The following is a 19,115-nucleotide window of genomic DNA, read 5'->3' as shown; positions in this document are numbered from 1 at the left end:
ACTGCCTGTTGCAGTGATGCATAAGAAGTTCAAATGCAAGGTGTTCACTGGGCAGGAACCTTTCATACATAGGACCCGACAATGAGGGAGAACGAGTTTCGTACAGGGTTTGCCTTGCTGTGGTTCCTCTAAGGCTTTGCTCCGCCGCACAATTGTACATAGATCTATAGAAAGATTTGCGCTGCCTTTTCAAAACATTCTACTCCTGGCCTCTTTGCCATACTGTGGCAGCTGGAGGATCTGCACACTGCACCGGTTTCTGTTCCGATCACCAACAAGAGAAAGGGAACTGGACCAAATTAAAGGACAAAGAGAGAGATTAAGAGAAAGAGAGAGAGAGAGAGAGAGAGAGAGAGACAGCTCTTGGAGATGGAGGTTTCATTTCTCCAGCTTGCCCAGACAGCAACACACTTCCATTTCCATGGACTTGTCTAACCCCCTTTTGTAGCCAGCAGCCTTTACTGCTTCAAGTGGAGGTGAGTTCCCTAAGTAAATTCTGTACCAGAGGGAAGCAACAGTGGCTTTTTAAAATTGGTCTTGGATCTTCTGCCCAGCAGTTCAATGGAATGGGTCTGACTTCTCATGTCAGGCAAGGGGAAGAGAACATGCTCCTATCTGTACACAATTTTATCAGCCTTTGATGACGGAGTGCAAAGATTTCACATGTCATTTATTAATTTTTAGAGATGTCAGGTGGAATTATTATTACTTTTATTATTCTTCTTAGCCTTGGGCCACAGGAACCACAGAAATAAAGTCACGTTAGGCTAGCTGCTCAGTTCTGGGGTTTAGAACCTGGCCAGTAGGAGGTGCAACACTTCTAAAACCTTCTCCTAATAAACCCACCACCTCATGCACGGCATGGCAAGGAATGCATACCAGTTGCCCATGCTTTGCTCTCCAGTTACATCCGAGGAAGCAAGGGGTGCTTTGTGATGGCATCGTACCACCCTCTGAGCTTGCTTCATTACACTGGCTGCTGCCCACAGGGGAACAGGAACAATTTAGGGTGCAGTTACTCTTCTAATGTTTAGTTTAGTTTTGAGCCTAAAACTCCAGCAGCATATTCAAGTGGCCTCCCATTAAATCTGCCCATCAGCTCAGGTAGTGCAGGATCATTATCACTGACTGGCAGCACCTCTCTAGAGGTTTAAGTAGGAGTTCTTTTCCTTTAAAACAAAGTCTCTAGTCCTCATGGACTAATTAAGTAGGGACACAGGGAAGTTCCTTCTCCTGGGTTAGACCAAAAGCTGCTCAATCCACATCCTGTGATGTCATGCCACTGAACTGGAATACTTCCTGCATATACAGCAGGTTACAGCTGGACCGAGAACAGGGGATCTTGAGACTTAAGAGAGGTCATGTCACAGGTTGGTTATGACCAAAAAGTGTTCTAGAGTGGGGTGGCAGGGAGAAAGAGGGAGCAGAGCTGCTTATTTTGGCTGCCTTGTGCCTGTTATAAGGCCAGGCTCCAACCTCAGAAACAGAGGGAGAAGATTCCTTCAGTCCCACCCAAGGGAAGCCTGGCGCTGCCATTAAGCAGTAGCCTTCCTGCTTTGCCTCTCCCCTGCTGCTGGTTCTTCCCCTTTGAGAGAGACCATGCTTAGCCATCATAACAAAGGTGTCAACAGAGAGAGAGAGAGAGAGAGAGAGAGAGAGAGAGAGAGAGAGAGAGAGATGACACTGCATTAGCTCCCACATGTTCTGCAGAAAGAAATATTTTCCTCCATTTGCTGTTCGCCAGCTGGTAGGATGGACCTGGCAGAGAAATCATCAGCAGGACCCAGGGGACTACAAACAGCAAGACAGGCTGCTAAAGCATGTTGGCTAGGGACAATGGCAGGTTTATCTTTCTCGTGCAGCACCCAGCTTGGCTCACTGGCTTGAGTCATCGCAACGTATTTCCTTGGCAAGCGCTTGTACAGCAAGCAGAGGAAACATTCCTCCCAGGCCGGCGTGCTTGCTGCTTCCTCCTCTGTAAGAACCTGAAGCCAGATAAATGTTGTTTTCTCCGCCTTTAGGAGAGTTTGCAGTGGGCTGGGGTTGGAAGCTGGCTGGGCATGAAGTTGTTCCATCTTCCACGGTACAAATCTGGTGGAGGTGTGGGAGCAGGGAAAGGCACCCTTGGCACATTCTCTTGAAGGCCCTTCTCCCCACCTCTCACCCCTTCGTTCTGAGATACACAAGTCCATTTACAGTCCAGCGGCCACTGGTTGCTTCAACCTGGAGACTGGTTTTCTGTGGCGGACTCTAGATGCTCTGCCGTGTCTTCCAGTTCTTCCAGGACCTCCGAGAATGATGGACGCTTGAAGGCTTCCACCTGGAGCAGGAAGGGAAAATGAACAGGAGAAGAAAGCCATGATTGTTGCCACCTTGAGCTTCGAGGCGGAAATGCAAGATAGCAATGCAATAAATACAAGAAAATAAACATATGGACACTATGGCTTAAGCAAGGAGCCTATTGACAACACAGCATGTGTCCAGCAGGGGGTGTGTGGAACCAAGTCAGAAAACGGTCTGGAAACCCAGAAACAGATTGGAGGAATTGAGTGCATTAAGAGGAGATTTTTAATATCGGAACAAAGGTCACAAATGAGTGGAGCAAGCCTGTTTTCTGCCTTTCCAAGGGTAGAACCCAAACAACAAGAAAGGCGATCCTAATTAAACATTAGAAGGATCCTTCTGACAGGAAGGGCTGTGTGACCACTTCAGAAAATGGTGGTGGATTCACCCTCCCTGGAGGTTTTCAAACAGAGGTCGGATGGTCAGCTGCTAGGGATGCTTTCGCTTTGGCTGTCTTGCATCCCCAATGGGTCAGACTAGAGGACCCTTGGAGATCCCTTCCAACTCTACCATTGCACCATACCGTGAGACAGAAGCCGCAAGGCCATCATGCAACCGCAACAGATTCGAGAAATTAATTGTGCATTTTGTACAATGCCTCGTCTGTCCTGAATCTAACGCCAGTCCATTTAATCAGAGGCTCAGAAGCAGGAGCGAGTCCTTACCCTGCAGCAGCTGGCGGCCAAATCCAAAACTCGCTTAGGACATTCACCAATCAGGTCTTGGAAGGCCACCACGTCTAGGCCATAATCCTGGTGGAGATATACAGAAGAGATGAATCTTCTCCACCCAGTTCAAAACAAATAAATACATACATAAATAAATATATACATAAATATCAAATGGACACAGAAAGGCAGAGCGTTATTCTGAGTCCATGCAAATCATGTCCCTCTGTTGCTCTGTGCCCCAGATCCTGTACTCCCCTCTCCCCTAGGGTTTAGGACCCTGATACCTAACCCCCCTGAGTTCCCCAAATGGCCACTCCACCTTCCTATGGCACCAGTATCTGGGGTTCCATACAGTCTGCTTTCTCTGTCAAAAAGGTCAAAACACCTGTCCTAGGACTAGCAGAGAGAGGAGGAAGTTAAACTATGCCAATATCCTTGACTCCACTTCTTTTCCTCTTGACTCCACCTTCAACAGGAATGTGGTCCCTGAGATTGCCTCTGGAATTCCAGCCAGCCATTGCGCTGAAAGAGGTTCTCTACCGTTGCTTGAAAAAAACTGCTCTGTACAACCTGGACATTCAACATCTTGCAAAAGTGTGTGTGGGGGGGAAAGAGAATTTGGAGTGACCTGAGTCCGGGGCAGCACCTCAGGGTCAGCCGGGATCCTCCCCAGAATCTCGCACAAGACGATGCCAAAGGAGAAGACATCCACCTGCAGGGGAAAGGAGCCAAACATTAGCTGGGGGGGGGCGAGACTGAGCAGCAGAGGGAGAAAACAGTTGTCCAGGCTGACGTAATAAAAACACAAAGCAGCACAAGGAATGGAAGCTGGGAAACCTGATAGCCCACACCCTCCTTGGTCTGCACCTGTTGACTGGAAAGACACCATGTTCGCTGAAAAACAGAACTGAGATCCAGCAGCGTTCAAGAAATGGAAGCCAAATTTTTCAGTTGCCCTTCCCCCTTAAAAAAAAATACAGCATAAGCAAAAATATGGGTGTGGGTGTTTTTTAAAAAAATCAGCAGTGGGGTTTTTCCAGATTTGAGGTAACTTTAATCCTTTAGTTCCACATAATACGTGGAACAAATCTGCATTACTGCTACAAATAATTAATCATAATTACTTTTAACTAAAGTTAGTTTTGAAGGCATTCTTAGTGGACTGTGATGGGAGCTCCTGAAGTTACTGTATATGCCATTTTCTTGCTGATCTCAAGAATATTTTAAAGAAACAGACGTAACAAAACACAGTGACCAATTGGGTGAGTTACTCGTGGGGCACAGTTAAAAACTGGAACTACATGGTGGCAACGGATTACTTTTGAACACTGTAGTAAGTAATGGGAAGCAACTTTTCCAGCCATTCTTTTTACCATTTAAATGGATTCAAGCTTGCAGTTTTAGCGGGGGGGGGGGGGGAATTCTGACTTGAGTCACACTGGGATGTGCAGAAAAATTGTCAAATTTTATACATTTTGCAGTGAGCCAAGTTTAACTCGGGTAAAAAGGACCAGCAAGGACTTTGCATCAGAAGGCTCTTAGGAGAAGGACAGGCCGTACCTTCCGGTCGTAGGGTTCCCCTCGTAACATCTCGGGAGCCATCCAGAAGGCCGAGCCCACCAGAGAAAGCTTCCTCTCTGGATCTTTGGTCGACGGCTCCGTCACTTCTTTGGCCAAGCCAAAGTCTGTCACCACAGCCTCTCGTCCTCGTGGGGTCACTCGAATGAGGCAGTTCTGAAATGCCGTTGAAGACACATTTTTATACATGGATGTGTGAGCTTCCTGAATTCCCATGGTAGGATTCTAGGCGTTGTAGTAAAAATCTAATGTTTCCAGGCAATGCATGGTATCTGCCTAATTCCCCCACCCCACCCCCTTTTCAAAGCACCCAGGCAAACAGAACTCAGGACAGTGCGTTCTGTAAGTAAATTAGGGTGCTGTTTCTTGTGATTGGCCCACTTGTTTCCTGCTTGTGATCCTTGAGATCCCATATTAAGAGACTTCCCGAAAGACAGAGAGAGACAAAATCCACAGGCCAAAAATCCCATTAAGTGCTAACAAGCGTTAACGAGCATCTGCTTCTCCTCTAAGTGGCTTGGCACAATGACGACCCTGCCGTTCAGTTCATGAGCTCTGCCTTCGGGAAGCTAGTGGAGTAAACGACACTCTCCGGAAGAAACATCTCCCGTGAGAAGCCGGGCTGCTGGAGTTTGGACGATAAACCCACGCGCCCCCCCCCCCCAAGGAAACCTTCCACGTGCATTGATTTTGCACAGCTTCTTTGAGGAGTAACAGCTTTGCTGGATCAAAGGCCTAGCTCACAAGGGTGTTGTGGGGAGACGGCATGGAGGAAAAGAGGCCTGTGGAAGTCACCATAGGAAAGGCAGGATATAAATGTGACAACTGAATAAAAATCCCTCCCCACTTGTGTGCCCCTGGTAGATTTGAGATAAACTGCCACTGGCCACAGAGGTTCTATCTGGGCTATGAAGGACGCCAGGGAAACCCTGCTGGATCTTCTTGTCTGGCATCCTGCTACCTACAGGGCCAACCAGATTCCTCTGTGAAGCTAATCAGCTGGAAAACATCCTTCCCTTGTTCCCACCGCTCCCACCGCTCCCTGATGGCTTAACAGAGACAGACTGCTGCTTTCTGTGGAGAATCCCTCTGGCCTACTTTGGAGTTGAGGTCCCGGTGGTAGATGTTCTTGGAGTGCAGGTAGACCATCCCTCGGGTGATGTCCGAAGCAAGCTCCACTTTCTCCTTACAGCTGAGAGAGACATCTTTGCAAGACAAGAGTTCTTCTAAGCATCCGCCATTCACATACTGGGAGACAGAAAAGAGAAGATGCTTGGCAAGACCATTCCGCGAAGGGCACAGCCTATGCCTGGGCGAAGGCCACCGACCCCACCCCTCAAGAACGGCAGCTTCCACTACCCACCCACTCCCGCCAGACGTCCATCCAAAGTCAGTTAGAAGAAGGTGCTGTCTTGCTGGCTCTCAGCAACAAGGGAGCCCAAGACCACCAGATGAATCTGGTGGGAAGCAATCGGCCATTCCCCCTTCCCCTAGTTAATAAATTTCTCAATTAACACTCTTTGGAAAAAAAGCTCAAAATCTTGGAGATTCTGTTTGGAGGCAGAAGTTCATCATAGGATATGTGTGTGTGTGTGTGTGTGTGTGTGTGTGTGTGTGTGTGTGTGTGTGTGTGTGTGTGTGTGTGTGTGTGTGTGTGTGTGTGTGTGTGTGTGTGTGTGTGTGTGTGTGTGTGTGTGTGTGTGTGTGTGTGTGTGTAAAATGATGACTAAAGGCACATCTTTTTTTCCAAGGTTTATGACATTAAAAGCAACCACAGCTAAATCGTTCCTTACCTCCAGAATTGGGTATAACTTGTCATCCTTCACACAGATTCCAAGATACCTTTTTTCAAACAAGAGACCAAGAAATATTTATTATAGTTTTTCTGCCTAGTGAAGTTTCCATCAAAACTAAATTAAAACATTCTTTTTTAAAACAGAAAGAAAAAGAGAGTATGTAAGAAATTCTAGGAATCAGCATTCTTTAAAGGGAGCTTGCTAAATCTGAGAGGGTTTGGAGGAAGTCATACCATCCATATATCTCTTTGAAGGGCCAGTCTTTCTACCTGGTTTGCAGCAGCTCATGGTCTCCCCACCCCGGAGGAGACTCACCTGACAATGTTGGGGTGGGAGAGCTTCTGGAGCAAGCTGATCTCCCGCACAATCCCTTCCTGGTCCGCGTCGTTCTTGTAGATCTTCACCACCATCGCTTTGCTCCCAGCGCTTGGAGCTACCTGCAAGGAGCACAGAAGTAAGAGCACACCTCATCAGATAAAGACATCCGTGCTCCGATCCAGGACCAGGTCAACTGCCAACCGTTCTGCTCGCTTTTCCAGACCCACAGGTTGCCCTTTACCTAAACCCCCCTGGGGAGTGGAAGACTGCCTCCAGGAGAGCAGGCCAAAAAGGGGAAAAGAACTTTGTGTCAGGAGGATGCAGTACAGGGTGAGACAAGGAAACAAGAAAAGGAAAAAGATGAGGGAAAGCCTATTGTCAATATCCTCAACCAACCCATAATGGCCCATCCATTCCCTGCCATCACATTACTACTCCAAGACCTTTTCCTATCCAAAAACTCACTGCCTCGCTTTTTTCTTGCACAGGGCAGACCCTACTGGGTAGCAGGTGACATGTCAGGAAGTGCCAAGGGATTAAAGGGTGTGTGTGTGTGGGGGGAACAGACAGAGGCAGGGAAAATATGTTATCTGAATGGAGCAGCATTAAAGTGTTGCTACGAGAGGCAAAGGGCACCAGACAGGCTTCATAATTCAGCAATTTTGTGACTTCCACACGTTGATAAGCTTCTCCTCCACGTCTTTAATAATCTCCTTTCAAAACTATCTAAGTTGGCCAATGTTACAACATTGAGGCAATACACTGCGTGAAGTTGTACTTTTATGCAGGGGCCTGTATTTTTCTAATCTGTATACGGGGGTGGGGTGGGGTGGATATTGTTTTAAGAAGCAGTGGAGCCACCCACACCCACCCCGCCACCAAGGATATCCTCTCCTTCATAGCTCTTGTGACGCCCAGGAAGTTCAGAGCAAAAGGAAACCAACTGGTACATGTTGGGTCCTTCCGTCAACAGCCACTGTTTGTTTAAACTCCGCTTTCTGTATTGCTGCCACTGGCTCTAAATGATTAAAAAAAACTGACTTGGAAATTGTGTTGAAGCACACACCAGCTAGAGACCTCTCCACTGAAGGTCCCTGAGCTGGCGTGAAGGACACCATGTAAACGCCAAAGCTTGGAGAAGTCACTCGTTGGGCTATAAACCCCAAGACCCCTGAGCCCTGGGCTGTAAGGGGCTTGGAGTTCTGTGTGGCCTCTCCATCTCTTCCCGGTGTCAGCGAGATGAGCCTGCAGGAAGCTGCCTGTCTCTTGTGACCGTGGCAGGTCTAAATTCCATCCAATTAACCTTCCTTAACTGGAAGAAAACATTATCCATTAGGCAGCTGGAACAGTTCCAGTTCTACAGCACAGCTGCCGCAAGGCTGGCTCACATTCAGAGTTTCAACGTATCCGTAGGATGGGATGTCTATACTGTAAAACAGAATACACTGCTTGTGAGGAATAGTAACTTCTCCGGATTGCAAAGATTTGTACCTTCAGAGGCATCTGATCGTGAGCTGGCGTCTTTCTGAAAAAGTAACTAAATCACAAGGTAGAAACATATCAAGTCTCTCCCAGTATCACCTTTAATGGCAACTGAGTGGCAGCTGTCAAGACTATCAAAACATTGGATTAATCAACTAGAGTTTTAATTGATCAATCCATGGGATGGACAATATTTTGATCAACGGAGCTGTGTGTTATTCCAGGTACCTTTATTTCAGTTCTAGGACAGGGAACAAACATGCTGAAGAAGGTCTCTGTGAAAACAGGGAGGCAGCATTTATCCATGTATTTACGAAGCGGTGCGTCATCTTTTTTAAAAGGCGAGTAACCTTTTTGAAAAGGCGGCTCTACTGAAGAGGCAGTAATAGGCGCATGTTAATATGATTTAGATGAAGACCTGAAAGACCTCCTAGTCACTGTGCTGCAGGCCTTTTCATTGATAAACGGCCCCTATTTATCACTCATGTGGGAGAGCCTGACCTTCATCTTTTTCTCTTCTCCTTTGACTGAGATCACTCTTCACTCCAGGCCTCTGCCACCTTCCTTGCTTGGGAAAACAGATTGATTGCCACAGCTCAGCTGTTCCGGTGCCATAAAACAGACATTATGGCACTCCTAATGCATGGGGAATGGCGAAGTAACCTTTGTAAACAGAAGCCCCCGCCACACCCGGTTCCTGCAAGGCAGCCTTCCCTGTTTTGAAAGCCTTGTGTTTAATTCCTCCCCTCCCTTCTTCTTCTTTTGTCCCCCAATTTTTGGTTAGCTCCCTTTCCACCGGCATAGTCCTGGCAGCCGCTGGCTCTTGGCCGACTCCTTTTGTACTGGATGGCTGAACATCATCAAGGCTCCCGCCTGGGGCGTGGAGAGTTAGAAGTCACCAAGAATTTAGACCAAACCAGTTTTAAGCTTTGTAAAGCAAAAGGTTGATGGAAGGAGCCTCAAATAGGCATAAACATCTCCCTTAATTCTTCTCTCCCTCTGGCAAATTATGCAGAAATACTTTTGGGTGGGGCGGGGGGGATAAGCAGGTCTGTGTGCGCGCACACACTAGGTTGAATTACAAACACTGAATTAAACATCTAGAACTTGGGTTGCATGAGAGGTTTTCTAGGTCAGACACACCCAAAGCTGGCTGGCTCCTTCTTTCCCTCCACCACGTGTCTCGGACAACATCTCCCATTCCCTTCTTTGCCACCACATCTGGAGAGCATCAGGGTAGGGGAGGTTGACTTGTGTTGACTTATCAACACAGATCTGAAACCTGTGGGTGGGGACCCTTGTGTGTGGCTACACATCAGGGGGTGGGATGTACCAGGAGCCAAAGCAAGCAGAGGGAGCCCGCTTTCAGACTGGGATGGGTGTGTATGGGTGGGTGTGCAAAAGCATGAGGTCAGCCTCCTTGCAGCACAAGCACATCCTAGTGACGGATGAGGCCAAAGGCATAAAGGGGCATCAAAAGCACCAGAATCTTTCTACTCAAGAGTTTTCACTGCTCCCATAACTAAAAGCCACAAGAAACTTATTTCCAGCTTCCACAAGGGCTGGGGGGGGCACGTCTTTGGTCAGCTGGTCTCAGAGCCGGCCTTCGTTTTTAAGCTGCTTGTGGCTGGTGGGCTTAAAAAACCAAAACCGATGCAGCCAACCTGAAACCTTTTCCCCTCCTTGCTGCCATTTCTGAGGCAGACAACCAGCACAATTCCATTTCTTGGAAACGAAAGAAAAGAAAACCATCACATAATAGATGGATAAAAAAAAAGGTCACCTTGCAAAGATACTCTCAGAGCAGCCAACTGAGGCTGGAAAACACTGCTGTGCCTCATCCCAGCTGCATGCCAGGCTTCAGTCCACTATTTGGCTTTGCTTTCAGACGGCACTGTAAACTCTTTTTATTTTTATTATTTTTTAAAAGCAAAACTGCAGGCAAAACTCCTTTGCCAAAACTCACCAGTGCAGCAAACTTACTGTAATAAAAAAATCCCTGCCAAGTGCTGTTCTCCTGACAGCAGAAACTCTCTCTCTCTCTCTCTCTCTCTGTGTGTGTGTGTGTGTGTGTGTGAGAGAGAGAGAGAGAGGGGGGGGAGTGTTTCCCTCTTCAGGATTGGTGCTGGTTTCTTCTGGGCCGACGGGAACCCCTATCCTAAAGAAACAGGGCTTGAACCCAAAGGCAGATCTGCTGATAACTGGAGCGACTTGGCTGGTGTTGTAACAAGGAAAACAAGACTGAATCAATGAACTCCCCCCCCAACCGGTGGCTGATGACGTATTATCTCACCTGTTGCTTTTGGACAAGAACAAAAGGGATTTACGCACTTGCCGAGGCCGGCCCCAAAGACAGAGGAGGACAGCAAGACAGAGGATACAGCAGCCAGACTCTAAGCAAGCCTTTCCTGGTCTGGTGCCCTCTAAATGCCAGCTGAAGATTACAGTAGTGCTACACTCTTGGTGAACCACGTGGCACCAAACCTGGAAGGTTCCCCATAGCTAGCCGGCTCCGACGATACATCAAATCCCTGTTTATTTTAACCTCAAGGCCCTGGCCCAGCCTCTGTGTGTGTGTGTGTGTGTGTGTGTGTGTGTGTGTGTGTGTGTGTGTGTGTGTGTGTGTGTGTGTGTGTGTGTGTGTGTGTGTGTGTGTGTGTGTGTGTGTGTGTGTGTGTGTGTGTGTGTGTGTGTGTGTGTGTGTGTGTGTGCGCGCGCGCGCGCGCGCGCTTTGAAATGGCACATGGAATGGGGGGGGCAAAAGAGAAAGGCAGAGACTGAGAAGGTAGAGAGGATGGCCTGGAAACCAGCACACCATCTGCCACGGACGGGGTGGGAGTGGGGAACACACCAAGGGCTCCCAATGCAAGCAGGAGGTCCTAGTTTTTATGGCTGGTCTGCCTCACTTTGGATGCTAACCTTGTGCTTTTGTCCAGGAAGACCCACGACAGAGTCTTACCCGTTGGTTTCTGCGAGCCGTTAAGACTCCAGACCGACATGCTGGGTGGAGCAAAGAGCTAAGAGAACCCAGTGTCTCAGTTTGAGGAGACACTCAAAAAGAGGACTCCCCTCTGGCAGCCCTTTAAGCGGAGAACTGCCCTCTGTCCGAGTAAGTGAGAGGCCACCTGAAAACCTCTGGAGAGTCACCCGCTCCTCACCCTGCCCCACAGCTTACAAGTCACTATCCTCAAGGCTACCAGAAATGAGGGGATGTGGGCTCTGACTTGCAAAATAGCCCCCCCCCCCGATGCCGTACCTTGTACACTCTGGAGAAGAAGCCGCTCCCGATCAGTTCGGCGTCAAAGTTCTCCCAGAATTCCAGCCTTCTGACCGCCGTGCGCAGCCTCTGCCACCGGTCATCCTGGCAGTAGGCGTCCGGCGCCTCCTTGTAATAGGTGGGGGGACTTGACAGCTCTGGGGAGACCAGCCCCATTTCGCACATGGTAGGGACGGGGGCTGCCAAGAGAACGAGAACGAGAGAGCAGGTTTCGTTGCTGGCTCCGAAAGAACGAGGCAGAGCTGAGGATGGGGTGAAGGGGGACCAGACCCAAAGAGGCTGGCCGTTTTCATTCTCAAATCACAGAGAGTGAACTGAGGCCGAGAGGCAAAATTTCACCCAGGCCAAACAAGGCGTCTGCAGCAGCACAGAGGCAGAGCTGAGTAGCAGCTTTCCATGGAGAGGGTTTATTTAAAAAAATCAAATAAATAAAAAAAATGAAATGCTTGGTGTTTCCCGCCATCCCAGAATACAACCCATGCAGGGCACAGCAATTTCTAGCAGATGCTGCAGGAGACACTCAAGGGAATACGTGAGGGAAGAAGAGCCAAAAGCGACAGGTGTCTTTTGAGCCAAGGGCTGGGAGAATCACTTTGGTGAAGTACAGTGCCCATCATCCTCAGCCAGGACGGATTCACGCTCCCAAAAGGGTTAATGTTTTCCAAGCTGAGGTTCAGGCACCTTCTTCTGCCATGGACTGATTTTGCCAAAAGACAGTGCCATAAAAGCCCACAGGTCCCCAGAGTTTCAGCATGGAAACCAACGCGCTCAAGCACGAAGGCTTGGCCTCCAGACATTTGACAGGGAATATCTGTCATTCCTTGCTCCTTTGAACCCTTTCCCACGTTCAGTCCTTGAGTGCAAACCTTCAATGAGCCCTTTGTATGGAAGGGCGTTTATACCACCCTCCCCCATCTCCCTCTCTGCCATTAAGAGACAAACCCATTAACATCAGGGCAGGGGCAGAGACCGGTCTTTATAAATTGGAGAGATTCTTTGTCCCAAGTACTAGCTGATGCCAGGACTCGGTGGCAGAAGAGAGAGAGAGAGAGAGACAGAAAGAAAATGAAAGCAGAGAAGAACTTCCTGAAAACGATCAAGTTTACTGCGTGCCTCTGGAAGTACACTCTGGTTCCTCTGTTTAAGCCCATTGTTAAGCGAGACCTTTGTGTGCATTTATCTTGCTGGTAAATGGAATTTTAAAAGGGTTTGGGGAGTGGGGGGAGAGAGGCATCCCAGTCTCCCAGTTTAACACGACAAGAATGCATTGCTTGCATCCAGACAAACAGAGAAAACAAGGAGGACCAACAACCAGGAGGCAAAATGTCAGCTTTTAAGAGATGCTTTTGCTGATTTTTCTTTTTCCATCTGGGACACTCTTTGTGTTGACATTTTTCTCTCACAAATGATGAATTATTCTCTTTTTTTTTTCCAGAAAGCAAGCATTGGGCAGTCTGAATAAACATGCAGTATGATGGCTGGGGTGTTTGGGGGTTATGTATGGATATACTTGGGTCCAGTCCTAGCAACATTTAAATCTCTGATAGTGATTTTTATGCAGAGATTTGAACAGCATCCCTATTCTTCTCCCAGTGAGGCAGGTAAAGAACCACCTAAACCAATGGCTCCCAACCTGGGGTCCCCAGATGTTCTTGGACTGCAACTCCCAGAAGCCTCCACCACTAGCTGTGCTGGCCAGGGATTTCTGGGAATTGCAATCCAAGGACATCTGGGGACCCACGGTTGTGAAGCACAGACCTCAGCGACTCTTCAAATGACTCTTCTTCTTCTCTTCTCCCCCCACCAATTAAAAAAAATTTAAAAACTTAGCCGTCTCATCCTTTCTTCTTCTCTTTCCCTGAAAGGCTGAGCAAAATTTCCATGAAACAGGCGAAGGGCATCCGCATTCCTCTTGAGTCCCCCTCACCAGTTTGAGTGCATCACTTCTTCTGCTTTTGCTAAAACTAGCAAAAGAGGTTGGGCAATTTGGGGGCTCTTGAGAATCCCCTGGACTGCAAGGAGAACAAACCTATCCATTCTGAAGGAAATCAATCCTGAGTGCTCACTGGAAGGACAGATCCTGAAGCTGAGGCTCCAGTACTTTGGCCATCTAATGAGAAGAAAAGACTCCCTGGAAAAGACCCTGATGTTGGGAAAGTGTGATGGCAAGAGGAGAAGGGGACGACCGAGGATGAGATGGCTGGACAGTGTCTGCGAAGCAACCAACATGAACCTGACACAACTCCGGGAGGCAGTAGAAGACAGGAGGGCCTGGCGTGCTCTGGTCCATGGGGTCACGAACAGTCGGACACGACTAAACGCACACACAATTTGGGGGCGGACAAAATTCCACAAAAACTGGTGTGCTGCCTCCATCAGGGCAGGGGCCTCTGCATGAGACACGGCTGTTGAAATAGGCAACTGGGAGGTCCTCACACCTCTGCCTCTCCTTCACTCCCTCTGCCCACACTCTGAGGCTATAAGAAAGCTCATAATGGAATTATGTGTGGGGTTTTTTTTGGGGGGGGGGAGAGAATAGCAAGCTTGTTTCTCTTAAAAACAACCCTCTGGGTTCCAGTGATTTCTGGAATCAATACAGGAGATCTTGTCTGGTTGCTAGGAAACGGCATGCATTCTTGCTAGAATCGCAGGCGGGCTGGGGAGGCGGGGGTCGGAAGGCTGTCTAACACACCCTCCCAAGTGGGAGGCAAGGGCCCCCATCCGCTAGTCTCCATCACAACCCAGACCTGGACGTGGACACATGCCTCAACACGCAGCTACATCAGAGGAAGGGGACTTCAACCCAATCCAGCACGGACTCCTCCTACTAGCTGTTCCGGACTAGCGCAGGATTCCTCCCCCGAGAGCCACAACAAAGCTGAGCGAGCACTTGGCAAACTCGAACAAGCCCTGGCAGCCGGAGGAGAAGGCTTTCTGCCCTGACCGACCGGAAGCCTCGTAGCCAAACCCGGGTCCCCGCCCTTTGGAGACTCACCAAAAGAGAGAAGAATTGAGGTCATGTTATTTTCAGCATCTGTGCCCATAAAACAAGAAGTCAAGAGAGCAAAACCCACCCAAGGTGAGACACCTGGCTGCATTTAGGAATAAACCCAGAAATGACAACAGGGGCAAGACAGTTGTGTTTCCATCCTGCTGTCCATGGGGCAGATTTGGAGAACAGGCCTTCAAGGAACTGAAAACCTATCACTTAACAGGGAAACAATGCGGGTAGGGACAGAGTCAGGTGTAAAAAAAGAAAAGAAAACCACCACCACCACCCCAAGTCCTAATAACTCATCCCACTTAAGACTACTCTTGTGTCTCCTTAGTGCTCCAGGTACCACCGGTCAAAAACCTCTGGAATGGGGACCTATGCCTCCCTCTGGACCAACGAAGGTCCAAATGGCTGGATGCCACCTTTCATATCACAACTCAAGACATTTCCTTGATGGATGTTGGGAGGGAAGGGAAAGAAGATTGCATGAAGTCAGCTTGTGATCTTTATCCACCTGTGTCTGCTTGCTTTTAAAAAGGGGGAGAAAGATGCTGTTGAGGGTTTCCCCTTTCCTAGGAAACCAACCTAGCCCAGGCTGGAGGCTTTTAAAACCATGAATATCTTACCTGGTGGAGGGAGGTGGTAAAGAGAGTCCATGCCAGCAGAATCTTTCATCTTCACCCCATCCCTGCCTTACTGGAGGCAAAACCACTGGTCCAGAAGGAAGCGCATATGCGGAGACTTAATGCCTGGCCACTACCCTGACGCATCCTCTCTCTTTCCACGGGCCTGGAGGTCACCCCCAAGCTGCCCCACGGTATCGGGACCTCCCCTCCTACTCCTTTGCAGGCAAGCGCTGGGGCTCCAACCGCATCCCGGGTCCTCCTCCCCCCGACGCTCCTTCGGAGCCGCTGAGCGGAGGGAAAGGGCTCCTTCCGACCCGGGCTCCAAGGCAGTCAGTCTGCCTGCCTGGGGGCTTCCCCCTCACCTGTTGCCGCCGCCGCCGCCGTGCGCCCTCGCTCGCTCGCTCCCGGGGCCGCCAGGAAAGGCAACTGGCTCCGGAGTGCCGGCGCATCCGCTGCCCGGCGCGGGTCCCTCGGCTCCTCTTCCCCCGCCGGTTTCTGGCCGGCCGGGGAGCGCCCGTGCGTAAAGGCGCAGGAAGAGCCGCCGCCGCCGCCGCCTTCGCCGCCGCCACCGGCTCTCCAGGCGCTCTGCGAGGCAAGCGGCGCCCTCCCTGCCTTGCCTTCGGCTCCCGGGGCGGGAGGCGAGGTGGGAGCCGGGCCGGCGGCCGACGCTCAGCGCCGCCCTCCGGGCAGAGACAGGAGCCCCGCGCCAGCCCCCGGGGACGCCGCAGCCGGGGCGGGAAGGGGGGGAACCATTCAGAGCGGCAGAGGCGGAGGCGCCTGCCTTGGATGCGCAGCCGGGGGGGGGGCGGCGGGCTGGTCGCTCACCAGAACACCTCCGCAAAGCCTCCATGGCCAAAGGCAGTCTATCTTCAAAAGCCACGCGCCATCAGAGTTCGGGAGAACTCCCAGGCACAGGATTCTGGGCGCAAAATTCCTAAGTTCTGCTTCTCCATCCTGTTTCAGCTAGCTCCGTGACCTGTTGAATTCCTACCTGAAACCCAGATGTGGAAGGGCTTTGGAGAATAGGAAGACAAGACTCCAAAGGAAGACGGGCCCTGTGTGATGCTTTCAGATGTGGCTAGACAGCAATTCCCATTACCCCCTCACTCTTAGCTATGTTGGTCTAAGGCAGATGGGTGTTGTAGTGCTTGCCCACGCTGGCTGAACCATTAACTGGAAGGGAAATCTATCTGCAATTCCGGTCAGTTCAACACAACTGGCTTCAGTAGTAAAAGCAGAATTTGGAAAAGTTCTGGCCACGCTAACTGGGGATTCTGGGAGTTGTTGTCCGAGAATACAGCTTTCCTAGATTCTCCTATAGCTCACTTCCATTGGCCAAAAACTGAGTCAAGAGAGCTTGTTAATAATCAGCCAAGGAAATTGATTAGAAACATAAGATACAATATAGATTGAATAATAAAACGTGTCTACCTTCAAGAACATGGAAATGCGCTTTTCTTGTGCAACCAAATGCTGCCCTAAAATTGATTATTAACTGCTATTTTTAGATACTGTAGTTGAGTGGAAGCTCAGTTCAGCAATTATGGGCTGGCTTCCGTCATAGTTGAAATAGCATATCTCCTGCCCACATCTTCCCCATTCTTAAGTGCGTGGAGAGAGAGAGAAAAATCATTAACTTGAAAACCATTTCACAGAAAACAAGGAGTTAGGTAAGTGGGCTGCTGGAGGGGGCTTGGCAGCTCCTGAGCCACTTCCCTTCCTGCTGACCAATGTTATTTTACTTCGCCATTTCAGCTGTGGTATTCTATGAATGGGGTGCTGTTTAAGTTGCCAGCATACATTTCGGATTGAATAAGAGGAAGAAGGACCTTGTTGAATCTTGTAGATTGCTGTCATACCCAAAATTTAACTGTTTGGCAGCTTCACCATTTCTCTATATCTGTGAAGATTATCAGTCATCAGTGAGGTTATCTGGAAGATGAGTCATAGTAAATGGACTTCTTATTGGGCTGAAACGTGGATAAGTAGTGAAGCATTTCAACCTAATAAGTCCAGTTGCCATGACTCAACTTCCAGATACCATTTCTCTGGTATTTATAACCTGCTTAGATTCAAAAACTGCAAAGTAGAGCACAGCAATAATAAAGCAATGATTTACAATACACAAACAGAGGATGCAATGCAAAAGGACATTAACATGCAATATTTGTGTCATCCTGGAGATAAATGCTAGTTTCGGCTATATGAAAAAGAGCTAAATAAACAAGAAGGCTTTCAACAGACGCCTAAAACTAAAAAATGTAAATGCCAGCTGAATTTGAAATATGATAAGATAACTAAAGAATTGATTGCCAATTTATTAACAGCAGCTAGATTAATAATAGCTAGGCAATGGAAATCAAAATCTGAATTTCGAATGGATGAATGGTATAATGAAATATGGAATATAGCTATAAATGATAAGCCAACTTGTAATTTAAAGGTTAAAAAAGGAGATTTGAAAAAGAATAATTGTTATATATATGGGACAGATTTTTTGAATATGTATTAACAAGAGGAAAAGGGAAAGTTCCAAATCAAGAATCAATGCAGTTCTGGAGAAGAGCACAATAATAGAAGAAGCATATATATGGAGGAGGAGGAAGATTGTTGCAAGAGGTCCTGACTATGGTGATGGAGAACACAGTTAATTTGTATTTTGGTTTATGTATTTTATGTTTATGTTATAGTTAAATAAATCAAAGATTTTTAAAAAGCCCAGTTGCCATGACTCAACTTCCAGATACCATTTCTCTAGTATTTATAACCTGCTTAGATTCAAAAACTGCAAAGTAGAGCACAGCAATAATAAAGCAATGATTTACAATACGCAAACAGAGGATGCAATGCAAAAAGACATTAACATGCAATATTTCTGTCGTCCTGGAGATAAATGCTAGTTCCGTCTATATGAAAAAGAGCTAAATAAACAAGAAGGCTTTCAACAGATGAAAAATGTAAATGCCAGCTGAATTTGCGAGGGAAGGGCATTCCACAGAGTGGGCCCTGAGCTTGGACACATCACTACAAGTCCCAGAATCCCCCATGCTGCTTCCATGCATTTGGGACTGAACAAGAAAAAAAGCAAGTGGGGTGGGGGAACCTGCTGGAGCCTAAGGGATTTCGGGAGTGGTATGTAGTCCAAAATCAGGTTTCCAACCTCCGGGTGGGTGTCATAAAAACAATCCAAGAGGCTGCCTTTGTTTGCTTGCTGCTTTTCTCCCAGATTTTAGAATCCAGGCAGCAATTTGTAAAACTGGTGGAAAAACAGCTGAATCCCAGTAAAGACTCAAGCACAACAGGAAGTTAATGTGTTCAAAAATGCTACATACAGTTATGCACGAAGATGACAACATGGTCCCCTTTAATTAATGGATTAAAGGGGACCCCTTTAATTAATTAATTAATTATATCTGCCTACCTAGCTAGCTTTCCTCCTAGATAAAAATAAAAAATAAAATAAAATACCTACCTAGCTTTTCTCCTAGGGATGCCAGGCAGCCTTCCATGGAGCTTCCAACCTCTCAATTTCTTGGGGGGGGGGGTGTTGTTTTCAGGCCTTGAACTCGCCTGGGCGCGGGCTGTGACAAGGCTGGGGACCCCCCACCCCCCCCCACCCCAACCCGCCCACCATGAGGGACCTCCATGGAGAATGGGCAAAGCCTGGGGGCTGCTGGCGAGGCATCAGGACGTCCCCCCCCCGGGCAAGGGTGGGCACTTTTTTCCCCACCAAGAGGCTTCCTCAGAGCTTAGAAGACTGAGGGAAGGCTGGGAACTTTTCCAGGCCCTGAACTCAAAGCCTCAGCTGATTGGAAGCAGGAATAAACCGAAGAAGGGGCCACTTGAGCATGTGTGGAGTGCCTTTTGTTAAGGATATAGTGATGAGGGGGGCCTGCCTCTGAGCATGTGAAGAGTGGAACCCTCCCGGGGGGCGGGGGAGCGAGCGTTCTCCGAGGCAGGCCAAAATGGCGCCGCTCCCGTAACTATGGCGACGGCCGCCCAGGCCTGCCCCCGCCTCCTTTCGCGGGA

At 48.7% G+C, this 19,115-nt stretch overlaps 2 protein-coding genes across 6 annotated transcripts in view; one reads left to right on the top strand and one right to left on the bottom strand.

Annotated features, from left to right (window-relative positions):
* Positions 1-2,441, top strand: part of GLT6D1 (glycosyltransferase 6 domain containing 1) — a 32,922-nt gene extending 30,481 nt beyond the window's left edge. The window contains exon 9 of the mRNA XM_072984623.2: positions 2,276-2,441. Within this exon, the coding sequence (XP_072840724.1) occupies positions 2,276-2,310 (35 nt within the window). The 3' untranslated portion in view covers positions 2,311-2,441. The remainder of the gene's footprint in view (positions 1-2,275) is intronic.
* Positions 650-18,704, bottom strand: LOC110078848 (dual specificity testis-specific protein kinase 1). 5 transcript variants are annotated; one of them, XM_072984619.2, is made up of 9 exons: positions 18,559-18,704; positions 11,445-11,644; positions 6,704-6,825; positions 6,386-6,434; positions 5,691-5,840; positions 4,575-4,748; positions 3,643-3,726; positions 3,009-3,095; positions 650-2,320 (listed from the first exon to the last, which is right to left on the bottom strand). In XM_072984619.2, exons 1-9 carry the CDS (start codon positions 18,593-18,595, stop codon positions 2,219-2,221), a joined length of 1,005 nt encoding a protein of 334 aa, XP_072840720.2. In that variant the 5' UTR covers positions 18,596-18,704; the 3' UTR covers positions 650-2,218. The 5 variants fall into 5 exon arrangements, with proteins under 5 accessions (XP_072840720.2, XP_020649049.3, XP_020649046.3 ...); XM_020793390.3 differs by lacking the exon at positions 18,559-18,704 and adding an exon at positions 15,449-15,723; XM_020793387.3 differs by lacking the exon at positions 18,559-18,704 and adding an exon at positions 15,087-15,351.
* Positions 18,705-19,115: the final 411 nt, after the last annotated feature.

The sequence above is a fragment of the Pogona vitticeps genome, chromosome ZW-PAR (assembly GCF_051106095.1).
Source record: "Pogona vitticeps strain Pit_001003342236 chromosome ZW-PAR, PviZW2.1, whole genome shotgun sequence".
NCBI lineage: Eukaryota > Metazoa > Chordata > Lepidosauria > Squamata > Agamidae > Pogona > Pogona vitticeps.
This window is presented reverse-complemented; position numbering and strand designations above follow the sequence as displayed.